Raw genomic sequence first — 18,439 nt, 5'->3', positions numbered from 1 at the left:
CAAACTGAAAAATAAGGATTAGATTGATTTGAGGAGGATATTGGCCCATTCACTGGACACCTGAAACTCTCAGCTCTAAGTAAAACAGTATTGGTAGGTTGGGATGATCCACCTTGGACAGGGGAGGTCCCAGATTTGGTGGAAATTGGAAGAGCACTTGGGTTCCTCTTATTTTCCAAAGAAATCTTCCCAACACTCAAGGTAATCTTTTGGGCCTTTTTGGCTGGCCCAGCTCTGTGCATGTGCAACCTACTGTATTCATAATTAAAATCACTTTGGCTCCAATTATTCAAATAAGGAACCAAAATAATTAACATTAGGCTCATGCATACGTGGTTGATTCTTCAAAATATCAGGGAGTTGAATTGGTTGTGTGCCGAGAACAATGAGAATAGATCGATTAAATATTTACTGCTGTTTCACTTATGCTTGCTCCATTCTTGTACGTAGTGATCAAAATCAGGCTATTCTGCCAGCAGACTGCTAGGGCCATCAAAGTTATCTCTTTAGGACTTGCCTATAACTCTGCTACAAAAGCAAAATACTACAAAAGTTGGGCCTAGCAACACACACACAGTTCATACACCTCCTTCAGGTTCTGAACTCCTTCATCGGTAATGTTTTTTATTATTCTGTTGCCTTTGGTTTTATCTGTTTTTCACCCATGTTTCAGCATTTTCAAGATGACTTCAATGAACTGGTTCTAACCTTAACATAACCTAAAGGTAACATAAATTGATTATAACTTGCGATTGGAGGATTCATTATGTGGTTTAAAATATGCCAGCCTTCCACGTGGAGCAACTGAATTCAAATATAAAAAAAAACAAAAATTAAAAACTTGAAAATATTCAGCAGGTCAGATCAAAACTGCAAGTAGTTAGAAATTTATTTAGATTTCAGACAGGTTCAAATATGAAGGGTAGTAAAAGAATTAAAAGTCTGTATGTGAGTTCAAATTACACAGTTGTTGGTGTAGGGCTAGAGTGGCACTAAGGTAGGAGACAACTAAAGAAATGAAGGTACATCTATATTAAGTACAATAGACTGAACAGCTGGTGGTCAAAAGCAAAAATGAGAAACAAAAAACTGAAACCAAAACATGCAAATAATATGGAAACAAAATGGAGGCAGCAGCTGAGCAATGTGGATTAGTTTTGTTCTAAAACTTGATCCTTGCTTTCTTCCTGAATTGGTTAATCTGGAATGAAACAACAACAATGGTAGTACACGTTAGCCAAATGTGCCAGTGTTCCACACAGATCACCTATACCTTCCTTAATATCTCCCTGTCAGTGTTTCCTTCTCCTTTCACTTCATAAACTTTCCCTTAAATACCTTTCTTTTCTATTTATGTTAACCATTCCATATGGTGGCTAATTACACTCACTGGATAAAGACATTTCTCTAAATTACTTATTGAATTCAGTAACTAACCTATATTGATGATCCCTAAATTTGAACTACCTCCCCCCAGTTGTATCCCTTTAATAATGTATGGCTTTGTTAGCCTGTGTTGCTACTTGTAACAATTTCTGCATCTGTATAAGTACCATCTGTACTGTCTGTGTCTTTATCCCATTTAAATGCACTTCTAAATACTTGGTGGCCTGCTTATTTCTCCTATCAAGAGTCTTTTTACTTGTTATAAATTGCATCGTTTCAACATTTTGTATTTAATGTGCACCACAGTGACATGAATAAGGATCCATTCTGGCTTATGTTCTAAAGATTCAGCATTTGGAAAAATTAAACCAAACAAAACATTAGTGTTAGTGAACTTGCTGTCCAATAGTTAAACTTCTACTTATTGCTTTTCTCTTTTCTGATATTTACTATCTCTTTCTCACAAGCAGGAGCAACCATCAGGGTGAAAGGTATTGAATTAATTTACAATTTTCTATGTAATTCCAATAACTCATTTTATTTCACTACGTTGATGTATACACTTAAAGTCTTGTACATCAGTGATTTTGACAGTCTTGTAAAATACACTTTTCCTCATTTTGCAAAGTAATTACCATGTCTTTTATTTTACTCATTGTATTGCATCTAAATATAAAAATCATTTTTTTGAGTTTACAGTTGGCTATGGAAATAATTTTATAGACATTTTCCAGGAGCAAGAAAAGTGGTGTATTGCTACTCATGTTTGAGATTTGTTAACGTTGAAGCTTAGTTGAAAAATTTCAATGGTTAACAATTCCCACATAGCTTTTTAGATGTGTTAACAATAAATCAATTATTCTTTTTCCTTAAATGATATCAGATCATGCCCCTGAACTCCTAAGTTTTTCTATGTCTGCAACTTCAAGTATTTAAGCTGTATTGCTTGCCAAATAATATCAAGTTCAAAAATAATCTTAAGATTGTAGTACAATTTAATTCATTCATTATCTTTGGATCCATCCTGAAAGGTAGTATCCTTGTATGTGTGCTATGCTAACCAGCGTATAGTGTTCTGGCCCTCTAAACAACAATGTTCTAAATTGTCTATGTCCGTGGCCTCACTTGATTGCTTCCCAACTGTATCAGTTTTGTCTAGAAATCATTTTTACTAATAACTTTAAGTATAGAGTTGGGATACTAATTCAGAAATTTTATTCAATACTAATCAAGAAGGACAAATCTGATATCTTAAGCAGTACTTTTTACTCAAAATCAATATAACTGAGTATCTTCTATACAACACCTTTTCAATCACTACTGGAACAGTCACTATATTACATTCCATATTTTTCTTTCCTGTATAATTGTATGCTTTACTAAGAATCTTAATGTTTTGGCAAAATCTTTCTGTGCTTTGAAAATTTTCCTTTTTTCCCTCCCACTTCTTGGTTAAAGGTTTTGGTCTTCTCTTAAGCTGACAGGATGGAAGTTTGCTATGTATGTGAAAGATTTCCAGATTGAAAATACATGATTCGGTTTATTCTACAGTATGCACTGCATATTATGGTGGTTAATTTCAGAATTGTTAGTCGGTATCTTTTAGAGAGAGGGAAAGAGAATAGTAAACTAAAGAGAAAGGGTAGCATGATCAAATAAGACTGAAGTTGACCAATAATATACTGGAGGAGAAAGTGAGGACTGCAGATGCTGGAGATCAGGTCTGAAAATGTGTTTATGGAAAAGCGCAGCAGGTCAGGCAGCATTCAAGGAACAGGAGAATCGACGTTTCGGGCATCAGCCCTTCAGGAATGAGGAAAGTGTGTCCAGCAGGCTAAGATTAAAGGTAGGGAGGAGGGACTTGGGGAAGGGACGTTGGGAATGCGATAGGTGGAGGGAGGTCAAGGTGAGGGTGATAGGCTGGAGTGGGGTGGGGGCGGAGAGGTCAGGAAGAAGATTGCAGGTTAGGAAGGTGGTGCTGAGTTCGAGGGATTTGACTGAGACAAGGTGGGGGAAGGGGAAATGAGGAAACTGGAAAAATCTGAGTTCATCCCTTGTGGTTGGAGGGTTCCCAGGCGGAAGATGAGGCGCTCTTCCTCCAACTGTCGTGTTGCCATGGTCTGGCGATGGAGGAGTCCAAGGACCTGCATGTCCTTGGTGGAGTGGGAGGGGGAGTTGAAGTGTTGGGCTACGGGGTGGTTGGGTTGGTTGGTCCGGGTGTCCCAGAGGTGTTCTCTGAAACGTTTCGCAAGTAGGTGGCCTGTCTCCCCAATATCTGCAAATACATTTTCAGCTCTGATCTCCAGCATCTGCAGTCCTCACTTTCTCCTTGAAGATTTTAACCTACTGCGAATCCTCTTACAAGGATGCCTTCCTTGAAGCTCTCTTCCTCCTTCTACAAGGATTTCAGTGAGTCCCTCTCTCACTGCACACCCCAGGTCATATCCTCTGCACAGAAGCTCTTCAGCCACATTCTCAACTGCACCCGATGTAGCCTGCTCTACACTGGGGAGACAGGCCGCCTACTTGCGGAACGTTTCAGAGAACACCTCTGGGACACCCGGACCAACCAACCCAACCACCCCATAGCCCAATACTTCAACTCCCCCTCCCACTCCACCAAGGACATGCAGGTCTTTGGACTCCTCCATTGCCAGACCATGGCAACATGACGATTGGAGGAAGAGTGCCTGGGAACCCTCCAACCACAAGGGATGAATTCAGATTTCTCCAGTTTCCTCATTTCTCCTCCCCCCCATCTTGTCTCAGTCCCAACCCTCGAACTCAGCACCACCTTCCTAACCTGCAATCTTCTTCCTGACCCCTCCACCCCCACCCCCACTCTGGCCTATCACCCTCACCTTGACCTCCTTCCACCTATCACATTCCCAACGCCCCTCCCCCAAGTCCCTCCTCCCTACCTTTTATCTTAGCCTGCTGGACACACTTTCCTCATTCCTGAAGAAGGACTGATGCCCGAAACATCGATTCTCCTGTTCCTTGGATGCTGCCTGACCTGCTGCGTTTTCCCAGCAACACATTTTCAGCAATAATATACTGGAACATAGTATAAATCACCATAGGGATGAGCCAAACAAATTGTAGACTTCCACTTCTTTATCTAATTTGATGACAGCTTTGATTTATATGATGCCTTTACATAGTAAAATATCCCAGTATTTTTCACAGGGATGTTTTCAAACTATATTTGAGCTGATCCACATGAGACATCAGGGCAGATGGTCAAAGTTTTGGTTAAAGTAATAGATTCTAAGAAGCATCTTAAACAAAACAGTAGATAGCTCAAAAAAAAGGAATTTAAATGCTTAAGATCTTGTCAGCTGAATTCATAGCTGACAACGGTGATTCAATTGAGGTGGATGTGAAGAAGTTCAGATTTGGAGAGGCATGGAAATCTTGAAGGGTTGTAGGGCTGAAGGATACTACAGTTATAGGGGAGGATAATGTAATGAGGGGGATCTGGGAATAAGGATGAGATTTTGTAAATTTGTGGCTTTGGCAAGCCAGGTCAAAGTAAGTAGTAAGTCTTGGGTGAATGGGACTAGATGAAAGTTAAATACAGGTAGTAGATGAGCTTAATTTAACAAAGTGCAAAATGAGAGGCTGCCCAGGAGAGAATTTAAATAGTCCAGAGGTTAAAAACAAAAGATAGTGACAATTGTTGCAGCAGTAGATGTGGTGACACAGGCTAACTGTGTAAAAGTAGGTTATCTTGGTGGTAAACAAAATATTTTGGATGGTTCAAAGTTTGGTAGAAGATTTGTAGCTCGGGTGCTCATTGTTGTGGTTCTGTTCGCCGAGCTGGGAATTTGTCTTGCAAACGTTTCGTCCCCTGTCTAGGTGACATCGTCAGTGCTTGGGAGCCTCCTGTGAAGCGCTTCTGTGCTGTTTCCTCCGGCATTTATAGTGGCCTGTCTCTGCTGCTTCCGGTTGTCAATTCGAGCTGTCCACTGTAGTGGCCGGTATATTGGGTCCAGGTCGATGTGTTTGTTAGAGTCTGTGGATGAGTGCCATGCCTCTAGGAATTCCCTGGCTGTTCTCCGTTTGGCTTGCCCTATAATGGTAGTGTTGTCCCAGTCGAATTCATGTTGCTTGTCATCGGTGTGTGTGGCTACTAAGGATAGCTGGTCGTGTTGTTTCGTGGCTAGTTGGTGTTCATGGATGTGGACCGTTAGCTGTCTTCCTGTTTGTCCGATGTAGTGTTTTCTGCAGTCCTTGCATGGGATTTTGTACACTACATTAGTTTTGCTCATGTAACATGACATGAGCTGAAAACACTACATCGGACAAACAGGAAGACAGTTAACGATCCGTATACACGAACACCAACTAGCCACGAAACGACACGACCAGCTATCCTTAGTAGCCACACACACCAATGACAAGCAACATGAATTCGACTGGGACAACACTACCATTATAGGGCAAGCCAAACCGAGAACAGCCAGGGAATTCCTAGAGGCATGGCACTCATCCACAGATTCTATCAACAAACACATCGACCTGGACCCAATATACCGGCCACTACAGCGGACAGCTCAAACTGACAACCGGAAGCAGCAGAGACAGGCCACTATAAATGCCGGAGGAAACAGCACAGAAGCGCTTCACAGGAGGCTCCCAAGCACTGACGATGTCACCTAGACAGGGGATGAAACATTTGCAAGACAAATTCCCAGCTCGGCGAACAGAACTACAACATTTTGGATGGTGTCAGAAACTCAGCTCATGATTGATTGGGCCTTAAAATTGAAATTTGTATGATTTAACCTTGGCCAGTAGCTGAATTTTGGGGTTTGTGGCATGGTCTGAACACATTACTTTGGTCTTCTGAATGTTCAATTAGAAGGCATGTTTGCTCATTAGTGCTGGATGTCAGTAAAGCAACTTGACAAATCTGAAGACAGTAGGAAGAGTAAATAGAGATGAAGAAATAGATGTGTGAGATGGCAGCTTACATGCAGAACTTTTGAATTTTTAGCAGATGTTCCCAAGGGTCACTGTGTATCTGAGAAATAGAGGGCACCAAGCTTAAGTCCTTGAGGGAAATCTAGATGCAAGAGTAAAAAGGGGATCAATTGCAGGCAGATATCTGACTGTGACTACATACGTGGGAAGGAATCCAGTTCAGGCAAACCCACCCATTGGAACCTTGATAAGGTTGTGATATAGGTGAACAGTTTACCACAGCCATGTAGGATGTCATTTTACCATTTGGATGTCAGCACAGGAACAGAAACCTGTTCAGATGGTTGCAAACTTGGAGTTTCAGGAAAAATGGGTACGAGTTTGAAAGTTTAACCAAACTTGAGAGTGAAAAGGCTTGAGGATATGGCCATAGATTCCATGGAAGGTGGTTCAGGGATTGGAGTGTGGTGATGAAGGTTCTATTGTTTTAAAAAGAACAACGAACAGTTAACATTTTTAGATTTTGTAAGATTCTGGGAGGGAAGTCAGGTGGTCAGTAGTTTGTGCAAATAGGGTCAAAGGAATAGGAAGCAGATCATCATAGATGAGATGAGCTCGAAAAGACCAGGAGGAGTTGGAGGAAAGATACTTAAGCAAAGGGGAAGTTTTTAATGGAGAAATTTGGCTGGAGACTAGGTTGATGCTGGTTAAGGAAAGGTAATGAAGTGGCATGGGCTTTTACATGAATTGTCTTAAATTTGGTAATAAAGAAGTCAATTAAACTTTTGAACTTCCTTGAGTGAGCATGGACGGGGCCTAGGAACATTTAAGATGCATCTTTGCAATAGAGATGACAGCTGGATCATAGAATGTGAGAAGTTTTTGTAGGGTGCACAGGATTCAACAGTGCTTTATGTGCTGCATAAACATTTATGACGCGATCCCGTTTAGGCATTCAAGGCTTACCTCTTGGATTTGAGAGAGTGGAATTGGAAACTGTATGGAGGGAGAAAGCAGTTTGAGAAATTCTGTATTCTTAATGGGCACAAAGGAGCTGGTTATGATTCAAAATGTTTCACTGAATGGAAAACAAAAGTTTATTGCACAAAATCTATTTCCTTCTGTGTCTGAACATGAAAGGAACTCTTAACCCCACCAATCTGGAGAAGTAAGAAATTAAAAATTGCTTTTGTAGAAGGATCACTTGAAATGGCAATGGTTGAGTGGGTGGCTGTGAATGTAGGTAGGTGAGTTTTTGAGTGTAGCAATTAAGGTCTGATATGAAGGTAGAAGAGCGATGCCATAAATTAAAATGACACTAAGAAGGAAAACTGGAAAGCAGTGAAGATAGCTTAGAGAAACTTACTTTAATGCTTTGACTAGGTGAAGAGATATGAGGCATTTAAAAGGAGGAACAAGAGGGTGAAACAGTTCCAAAATTATTTTTACCTTGGGTAATATATTTTTGTTTCTCTTTGCAGCTAAAAGCCAGTATTAATGGAGTTAAAAATGGAGGACCATCTAACATTGACCCTTTTGCTGATCTTTCACTGGACTGGTTTGTTGATCCTTGGACAAAGACTCCGTTATCAAGTGGAAACACAAGGTTGCAACCAGCATATGCTTGTGTATCTCCTACTTTGCGCCAGCAACAATCCATTCAACCCATTGTGTCATCACAAGCTAATTGCATGCCATTAGTACCTCCCATCCCTCCCAGAAGTAAATCACAGGAGAGTTTTCAAGTCTCTCCCAGTCCTTTGAATTTTCTGGCTGATGGCAATACTTCCAACACAAACCCTTTCACTCGAAAAACTGGTTATAATCCATTTAGGACTGATGCTCAAAACTCTATACAAAGACCTGCTGCTGCATCACAAACATCTGTGCAAACAAGTAGTAGTTACCCTATCTTTTCCACCGCTAATGCAGGGATTGGCGAAGCTGCCATTTCGTCAAATCCATTTACTGCCAACAATATCTGTCAGAGTAAACCTGCTACAAGTAGCAAAATGCAAACTAGTGGATGGGTGACCTTTGAAGATGATGATTTTTCTCAAAAAGATAGAACTCTGCCAACTGTTGCAAAAGAAATTGACCGCCAGGATCCTTGGAATGACAGTGTTCGCAACTTGTCATTGCAGAGTACACAAAAATTATTTCCAAATTCAGATCTTGGGTTTGGCAATGACTGGAATACAAGTAACAAAGCGACTGGTGCATCAGTACCTGTACCATCTCGAAGAGCACCACCACCTATACCTTTGAGATCAAATGTCATCATCCCAATCTTGCCACTCAATTCAGAGACACCTGACTGTGTAACAAAGCAGGACTTTACTGAAAGATGAGATGTGGTCCAACAAGGTCGGAAGGCTAACTTTTTAAAAAAAAATTACTTGTAATTTGACTGCTTTATCGGGGCTTTACATGTGCAATATGTTGTGTATAAAATGTCAAACGTTTGGCATCTGTTATACAAGAAGTTCAACATTGGTGTTAAAAAAAAGGTAATAATTTTGTATGGTCAGCAAACTATTTGCTGTATTTTAAGGGTGTAGATTTAAAATCCACCATTTCCTGAATGTGATATCTACCAATTAATGGTCTTTTTGGAATTGATCTGGTGTAAAACGCAGTTAAAATGTCATGCAAGGAAGAACAGTAATGACAAGAAATTATGCTGGTTAATGCAGCACTGTTGTTCTCTGAACTGTCCAAGAAATTTAAATTCAATCTCACTTGCTATCGGTTACAATTTAACTAACCAGTGTTAAATGTGGTGATTTAGGCTAGTTACTTTAAGAATTTTTGCATAATGTTTATCTTTTATGCCAAGTTAGTTCAGATTATCCAATTTTGTATTAAAACAAAATTTCCAGAATACTTTAATTTATTCACTTAAAATCAAAGATTTGTGTTGGGCTTGTGGTAAAACTTTACAATGGATGTAGCCATCCAACACGTGCAGTACTTTTTAAATTTTTTTCTTATTCCCATTCATGCTACTGTTTACCATGACACACCTATGCTCCTATCAAAGTTGGGGGCTGGCTTTATATTGACACTTGTTACCAATACTGTTCACTAAGAGTAAAGTTGTTTAACTTGTTTACACAGTTGTTTGACTCAATCACTAAGTTATAGCCATTGACTGTTCTAATGATATCAAAGTTTCAAATTGGTGTTGTGGACAAACATCAGACTATTGAATGAATTGAGTTGTATTTGCTGTCAAGCCACTATGGGATACATCTCCATTTAGGTAATGCACTGTCTTTTGAGCAATGTGGTCTGAGTTCTATTAATGGGATGGAAATGTGTTCATCCTCACTTTGGGTAATGTCTATCTACTTCCAAGAAGGCATAGTACAACATAATAATAGACATTATATTTGCACCTTTGCTGGAGAATGGCTGTTAGAAGAAGTGTGCAAATAACTGTTTGTTTTTACAAGTTGGGTTAAAGCATGTTGTGTTTTTGGGTAGAAAATGGAGGAATGTTTAGGAGGGTGGCTGGACTTGATCTTGACATCTCATCCCTGGAATGACCTTTGTCTTTATGAGCACAAAAACATTTAGTGAATTCTAGTCATACCAAGAATTTAACAGCATTCATCAGCAGGTTTACCTGGTTAATAAAATACTAACTGCTAATCACTCAGTCAGTTGCTATGATTAAAATATGCATCATGTTAGTCATTCCTTAATGGTCTACTTGCATTAACTTGGTACATCTCCCAGAATCAAACTACTTCAGCTGCCTAAAGTTAATTACATCTCTTTCTAACAGCTTTGATTTTTAAAAAAAATTAAAGCTAACATGCAATTAATCCACTTTGTTTTTTAACCTGGTCTAGAAAGAGCAGACTACCATATAATATTCTCCCTGTGTCACTAGTTATCTTAAGTCAAACCATGTTCCATTCCTAGCAGCAGCATCCTCTTTGAAAAGCACATTTAGTTTTCCCCTCTTTTCCCCTTCTTCAGACCCCCCCCCCCCACCCACCAAATCTACCCTCAACTCAAGGTTATTTATCTGTAATGTATTTCCATTTATAGAATGCATTCATACCCGATCATATGACTAGTTAAATCAGATATTGATTTATAGAAAAATGTATTCTGTAAAACATGTATGCAACTATATAAGCCAAGGTTATGACAGCAGATTAGCAACAAGGCTATTGAATAATAGACCAGAATTTCTTTTCAGGAGAAACAGTAAATATTCCAAATTGCTCTTCAAATTTGACGTAAGCATGGACTGTGACATTGTTTAAAAGCTTACTACGTTCTCCATTTGTTTGACATAAATGCTAATTTGTAAGGCTATTACTGCAATTGTGTTAGTGCATTAAACTGTCTGTCACTGTGCATGATTTTGTTCAGATGCAGTATTTAAAAAATCTTAAACTGTCGTTAAGCGTTTTGATTTTAAAATATTGATCTGAAAACAGGGAGGTGATTCTTTTTGGTCTGTTTCAAAACGGTCTTCCATTATTGTCTTTTATTGAGCTAGCTGAACTGCATTAATACATGAAAGTTGATAGGTTCTTTCATTGATCAGAAAGTGAATAATGTGAAATAATGCTGAAACAGTGAAACAAAATCTTGCAGCCTTGTCATAGTTAGTGTATTGGCTAAATTCTCACGACTGACATCTTCAAGGCATTATTATAATGCTTTTGCTGCTGCTCTTTTTGCCTGTGGTGCAGTGGGAAATCACTCTTTAAATATTCCTTTCATGCTGCATCAACTAATATACTTCTACATGTAAATGGTGTTCAAGCGTATAACTTTTCATTTTGGTATCCATTTTTAAGATGTTCAGTGTGAAAACATGATGTCACTGTGCAAATTTCCAGTTTGTAACTGTTGAGCTTACTGCTGACACCTGTGGCTTATGAAGGACTGCAGCAAATATGTAATTTTGCAACACCTCAAATTGTATACAAGACCTAACTGCAATATGTCAATGTGGTAATCTGGCTGTTTATGGTTTTTATAGGTCCTCTGATCTTTAAAATGTTTATTAATGTGTATCTATAATCCTACAGGTTGTTTGTTATATTCAGTGAACAACATGTCTTAATCTTTTCCCGAAGACTGCTGTATTGAGACTAATGTGTGCATAACAAATTGTACATATCCTGTGATGTCCAAGTTGTATCTTTAATTCAATAAACATAGCCGTGTCCTATTTTTTTTGCAGCTTGGTATTATTATGTTAAGGACAGTGATGTATCTCAGCTTAATTTTTCTGTAGATGAGTGAGCTCAAAGAACAGACTCAGATGACCGGTCTGGAGTTGTTACATGCTGTTGATTAGATGCACAGATTCTCTGGAGTAAGGATTCTCAGTTTCACTGAGCTGGGCTTGAATGTGAGATTAGAGAATAGGATGGGAGAGCTTTGCTCAACAATTCGGCTGCAGCAGCAGGCGAATGTGTGAATGGTTCACAGGACCTCCCATGTTCTCCTCCTTTCTTCCTACCCTGCAACCACCATCAAAATGGATGTGTTGTCCCAGTCGAAATGGCGTTTTTTTTTCCCCCTCAGTGTGTAGAATCACCATTTCGACTGGGGCAACACATCTATCCTGGGACAGGCTATGCAAACACATGCCAGAGAATTCCTAGAGGCCTGGCACTCCAACCACAACGCCATAAACAAACATAGATCTAGATACCATCTATCAACCCCTCGGAAAACAAACAGGAAATGACATCACCACAAACCCCAGGAACCCCATCCAGGACAAACTTATAAATAAAAAGCAGGAGACAACAGCTTTGCTTCACTTGGAGGTCACCACTGATGATGTTACCTAGCCCGGTAATGAAACATCTGGATATCAAACTTACAGCTCAGCGAGCAAACCTACACCCTAAACTTCAACCTGAGCTACAAACCTTGCAATTTATCAAGAGTCCATTCACTCCTCATTGAAGCTGATAATATGCTTTATGCAAAACGGTTCCTTAATTCTTAGATGGTCTTTCAAATCAATGAATATGGAGATATTACATAGGATTGGTGGCAATGGACAAGCTGGTCTTACTCTTTCGTGGGAGACAAATTTAGCAGATTTTACATCTATTTCGAGAACTAAAAGTGCAAGATCATAAATACAAGCAAGAATACGCCACTCGTTCCCCTTGAGCCTGCACCACCATTCAATACGATCACGGCGGTTTTAATTGTAGCTTTAACTCCACTTTTTCTCATCTGCTTATTTCCTCCCCCCAACTTCCAAAACTCTGGGCTCCTATAAATTAAAGTTCTGTGTAATTAACTTGCCTTGAATATGATCAATCATAGAGCACCTACTTTGAGAAGGGAATTTAAGACTAACAGCCCTCAGAAGAAATGGTTCATATGGAAAATTATCTTGTATGGGAGATAGTTTGTTTTTAAACTGTGATCCTACTTTGAGAGAGAAATTATGAAACATCCAGCATCTAGCCAGTTAAACCCCTTCAGAAACTTGTTTGAATAAGATCCGTTCACTTTCTGCTAAACATCAATGAGTCTGGCTCCAACCTTTCCTAACACCATCAGCCTTTTCTGTACTGCTCCCATTGCAAGTATATCCCTTTCAGTAAGGAGAACTGTTCTCAACCATTCATTGTTCAAACCCTTGTGGCAAAATGTACTACTTATACTCCATTCGCTTTCTGAATTACTTGCTGTACACGTAAGCTAACCTTTTGTGAGTTGTCTACAAGGCCAACCATTTGCAACATTTTGCTGTCTACCTCAATTAAATAACAATGATTTTGTTCGTCCTGCAATTAAGACAACCTGGTATTTTCCCATATTATGTTCACCTGTCAAAACTTTTGACCACACATTTAATCCTTTTATCTCTGCACATACTTTATTCTTCTCACAATGTGCTTTCTTACTAAAATCAGCATATTTGACTGCATCACAGTTGGTCCCTTCATCCTACTCATTGTCATGGTTATAAATAGGTGAGGCCCCAATAATGATCCTTGTGGCACTCCACTAGATTCAGTTCATCTGACTCTTTGACCAATCCTCTGTGCTAATGTCATCCCGATACCGTGTCACCAGGTGTAGTAATCTTTTAATGCCATCTTATTAAATGTCTTTTAGAAATCAAATTATACTATTGTCTAATTTCCTTTTATCCATTGTACCTTTTACATCCTTAAATGCTATTAAATTTGTTTCTTACCTTTTTTTTGTAAAGCTAAGGTAACTCAGTCTCATTGTATTATGATTTTCTAAAGTCCTGTTATATCTTCATTAATAATGAACTCTAGCATTTTTAAATGGCAGATGTTAGTTTAATAGTTAAAAGGTTTCCTGTTTCTGTCTCCCTCCTAACTTGAATAGAGGCATTGCATTTACAGTATTCTAATTTTTTGGGGCGTCCTATTGAGATCTAGTGTTAGGGAAATTGCCATCCAATATTTCAGTTAACATAGTTGATGGTTGTTGGATGCAGACTGTAAGAACCAGAAGACTTGTCAGTCTTCAGTCCCATTAGATTTCCCAAAACATTTTCTATTAAAATTGTAATTATTTTAGCAGTCACCATGTACACCCAACACTTTCAACTTCTTCACAAGCTACTTAAGGCAATACTGAAAAACTTTATGCAAAGCACTTGAAATGGGATTTTTGATGGTAATGTTAGGCAATTTAAAGCTGTTCCTGACGAAAGCATCAGTGTGCTGCTGGATTCCAATAGAAAATTTGTTGCATCCTGATGCCATCAAATCCACTCTATTGATATATGACAGCACACAAATGAATGGTGTATTGTAAGAAGTGTTCTTCATAATGAAAAATGTGAAGTAAGAGTAGTACAAGCCTGTTGCACTGGTTAATTTTGACATTAGAGATTACAAATCACTGTTCAAAATATAGCAGAAAATAGCATGATAGATCTTACTAACCAACCTGAGCAGAGATTTTATTTACATACCTCTGGAGCAGGTAGAACTTGAGGGTTACTATCACTGTGCTGAGAGCCCTTCTAAATTCTCCTAATATCCTTGTCAACATCAAGCCATCAATCAATTAATTTATTGTTAGATAAGAATTAAGATTTCTAAATAGTCAAACTAGCACCTACACACATCACATGAAGACTTGGAAGGGTGAATGGTGTGCTCCTGTTTTCATTCCACAAATCATTAACATTCGAAAAGGTTACACACATTTAATGTGAATTCTGTCAATTTTATCTTCAAGGTAAACAAAATATCATTTTGTTTTCCATGCACAGTTGTTCATTTGTGCAAAGAAAATCCACAAGCTTGGTGGCAAATGGAACTAAGTAAATTTAGGATATCTGGTCAGCATGGATGACTTGGACGGAAGGGTCTGTGTGCTGTATAACAATGATGATTTTGTGTTGATACAGCAAAGCAATTGTTACAAATACAAAATTTAAAATAATTGTTTGATCTTATGTTAGTATTACTATCTTGGTATGCATTTATGGAAGGCTTAATGCAAGGAAATTGAATACAGAAGTATGGAGGTTATGCTTCAATTAGAGAATAGTGATGAGACCACATCTGGAGTGCTGTGTACAATATTGGTCTCCATGTTGGAGGAGAATGTAAAAGCAATGGGATCATTTTAGAGAAAATTTACTTGACTCCCATGTGGAATGGGCTAGTTGTTTTATGAGGACAGACTGGACTGTCTAGACTTAATTCTACTCAAATTTTAAAAATAGGAAACCTGACTGAAACGTGTAAGATACTGAGTGGCCTTGACAGGGTGGTTTGGAGAGGATGTTTCCCCTTGAGAGAATCTAGGTGTCACTGTTTAAAAATATTTACCACTTAAGACAGAGATGATTACTCTGAGCATCATCACTCTTTGAAACACTTTCTCATAAGGTGATGGAAGCAGAGGCTTTGAATATTTTTAATGCCAAGGTAGGCAGATTCTTGAGCAAGGTGGTGAAAGGTTATTTGCAGTGGATTGTGAAGTAATTAAATCAGTCATGGTCTTATTAAATGGCAGAGCAGGTTTGTTGGGCCTATTCCGACTCCTGGTTGACCTGTTCTGAATTTTGCCGAACAGCAAAGCTTTTTTTAACAAAAAAAAATTAATTCATGAGTTGTGAGCATTGCTGTTGAACTGAATGGCTGACTAGGCCACTTTCAGAGGGCAGTTAAAAGTCAACCACACTGCTGTGGATCTGGAGTCACAAGTTGGCCAGGCAAGATAAGAATGGCTGACTAACCTTTCCTTGAGTATTCATGAAACAGATGGCTATTTACAAGTATCAGTATTGGTTTTATCATTGCTATTACTGACACTGGTTTCAAATTTCTGGTTTATTCTTTTAAATTCTACCTGCTGGTGTGGTGGAATTTGAATTCATGTCCCCAAGAGCATTAGACTAGGCTCTGGATTACTAGTTATCCATGGGTGACTTGGTTGTTAAAGATAAAAGGTTTTTCTGAACTTGTAAACAATAGCAAGAGCAATTATGCTACAAATAGAATGTTAGTCTTAAGATCCCCCAAGGATGTGTTATGAATATCAGGTGTTATAAATGGTTTTGCAATAAATAGACTTTAATTCTAAGATAGAATGGAGTTTAGGATCTAAAAGATAATTAATTGGCATTTCTACTGGATACAAGGCCAATGTGATTCACATTGCCATGGAGGTAGCTTTATGAGGGGAAAAATCAATAGCAAGCCATTCTAATGAATTTGAGTTTATTGTATTACCCTAGCAATGCGAGTCAGCCTGCAGACAGCAGGACTTTGAGAAAGCTAGTCTCGCACTTGAGAGAGAACTTCTACCTCCAGATCACCCCACACATCTCAGGTGGGATCTAGTGCTTGGATTGAAGAGAGAGAGTTTGTAAGGATTGAAGATTTGCCTAGATGGATTAACGTGGGAGAATCTCCATTGTAACCCTCACAGTAAAGGTTACCTATAGGGCTAGAAGTTACCTGGCTGAGATAGAAGAAATTAGGCTGTTAATACAAGAAAATTGTTTTTTCTGATTTTAGAAGAATTACATATCTATTTAAGAAATGGTATGAGGTGGATTTTCTGTCATGTTAAATAGGGCCACAACCTTTTGGTAGTTTATTTGGTAGGCCATTTATAATCATTTATTTAAACAATGTCACTTTTTTTTTGTTACATAAAGGGAGAACACTTAAAATAAGACCAGAACACAACTGGGCCATTTAGCCCATCAAGTCTGCTCCACTGTTCAATTAAACCAAGATGATCTGATAGGCATAAATAGAAAGTGGGACATAGCACCAGTACTTCACTGGAGGCTCACTGATGATTTTACCTAGTAAGGTAATGAAATGTCTGAAAATGAACCTTCCAGCTGAGCGAGCAAACTTACATCCAGAATCTGAACCTGAGCTACAAATCTTCTCAAAATTCACTAACAGTTCTGATAATCCTAAACTCCCCTTTCCTCCCGTTTCCCTGTAACTCCTAATTCCCTTACCGATTAAAAATCAATCTCCGCATTGAATAAACGTTTTACAACCCAATCTCTACACTCCTCTGAAATAAAGAATTCCACAGATTCACTATCCTCAGGAAAGGACTTATACAATTAATAGTAAGGCCCTGGGTAGTGTTGTGGAACAGAGACCTAGGGGTGCAGGTACATAATTCTTTGAAATTAGTGTCACAGTTAGACAAGGTCATTCAGGCATTTAGCATGCTTGCCTTCATTGCTCAGACCTTTGAATATAGGAGTTGGGACATTACGCTGAAGTTGTTCAGGACATTGGCGAGTGCTCTTCTGGAGTGTTGTGTCCATTTCTGATCACGCTGTTAGAGAAAGGATATTATTAAACTGGAGTGGGTCCAAACAATTGCTGGAAATGGAGTGTTTGGGATGTAAAAATAGACTGGAATGACTAGGACATTTTTCACTGTAGTATAGGTTGAGAGGTGACCTTATTGAGCGTTATAAAATCATGACAGGCACAGATAAGGTGAATGACAATTTTCTTTTCCCTCTGGTGGGGGATTTCAAGACTAGGTGACATTTTTAAGGTGAGAGAAGAAAGATTTAAAATGAATAAGACGGGCAACTATTTTATACAGAGTGCTTAGTCTATGGAATGAACTGCCAGAGGAAATGGTGAATGCAGTTACAATATTTAAACGACATTTGGATAAGTTCATAAATGGGAAAGGTTTGGAGGGATATGAACCAAATGCAGACAAGTGGGACTAAGTTAGTATGGCAATATGGTCAGCAAGAACTTGTTGGGATCAGTGGGTCTGTTTCCATGCTTTATGACTCGATAAATGCCTCATCTGTCTTAAATGGGCAACCCTTTATTCTGAGATTATGCCTTCAAGTCTGAGACTCTTCCCATGTGGGAAGACAAACAAACTGTTGCCATCTACCCTGGTATGACCCTCTAAGAATCTCCTTTATTTCAACAAGATTCCCTCTCATTTGTCTGCACACCAAAGAGTACAGACCCAAGCTGCTCTTGTAAGAAAATCTCTCTATACCTAGATCAATAAAGTAAACCTCCACTGGACCGTTTCCAAATACATTACATTATTTTCTTGGATAAGGGATTGAAACTGTTCACAGTATTCTAGCTTTGATTAAACTAGTGTCTTGTATAGTTTTAGCAAGACTTCCCCATTTTGTAGATCATTACTGTTTCAAATTAATGCTAACATATCATTTGTCGCCTTTATTATGTGATAAACTTGTATGCTGGATTTTGGTTATACATGCACAACTTTCCCCCCTGTCCTCTCCTCACTACCACCAAAAAATAAAAAGCTCTGTACAGTATCTTTCTAGGAATATCTATACAACAGTAAGCTAGTAAGAATTGACATAAATTTAAGGAATAATCTCTTGGCCGGAAAACTAGTTGGATAGTCATGAAGTAAACTGTACAACATTTCACAAAATTCCACATGTTGACTCTAGGTCCAATGATAGCACTCTTTAATAATTCTTACCCTTCACCACACCCCCCCGCCATTCCCACACACTTTTCCATGGAGGAGCTGGAGTACCACATGTTTTATTCCTGCCTTTCCCATTATCTAACACCACCAATAGTCCTCCAGATGAAATACTTTTCTGCTGTACTTTTCT

The 18,439-nt window shown here is 38.7% G+C and overlaps 1 protein-coding gene across 10 annotated transcripts in view; it reads left to right on the top strand.

Annotated features, from left to right (window-relative positions):
* The window catches only part of synj1 (synaptojanin 1), a 99,687-nt gene extending 88,169 nt beyond the window's left edge, over positions 1 to 11,518 (top strand). For 8 of the 10 annotated variants that reach the window (XM_072585505.1, XM_072585503.1, XM_072585511.1 and 5 more), the window contains one exon: positions 7,797 to 11,518. In XM_072585505.1, coding sequence (XP_072441606.1) covers positions 7,797 to 8,666 — 870 coding nt within the window. In that variant the 3' untranslated portion in view covers positions 8,667 to 11,518. Of the gene's footprint in view, positions 1 to 1,853; positions 1,878 to 7,796 lie in introns of all 10 variants that reach the window. The other 2 variants (XM_072585510.1, XM_072585509.1) reach the window with 2 other exon arrangements.
* The last annotated feature ends 6,921 nt before the right edge of the window (positions 11,519 to 18,439 follow it).

This window comes from Chiloscyllium punctatum, chromosome 15 (genome assembly GCF_047496795.1).
Source record: "Chiloscyllium punctatum isolate Juve2018m chromosome 15, sChiPun1.3, whole genome shotgun sequence".
NCBI lineage: Eukaryota > Metazoa > Chordata > Chondrichthyes > Orectolobiformes > Hemiscylliidae > Chiloscyllium > Chiloscyllium punctatum.
Note: the sequence above shows the minus strand (reverse complement) of the source record. Positions and strands in the feature narration are given on the sequence as shown.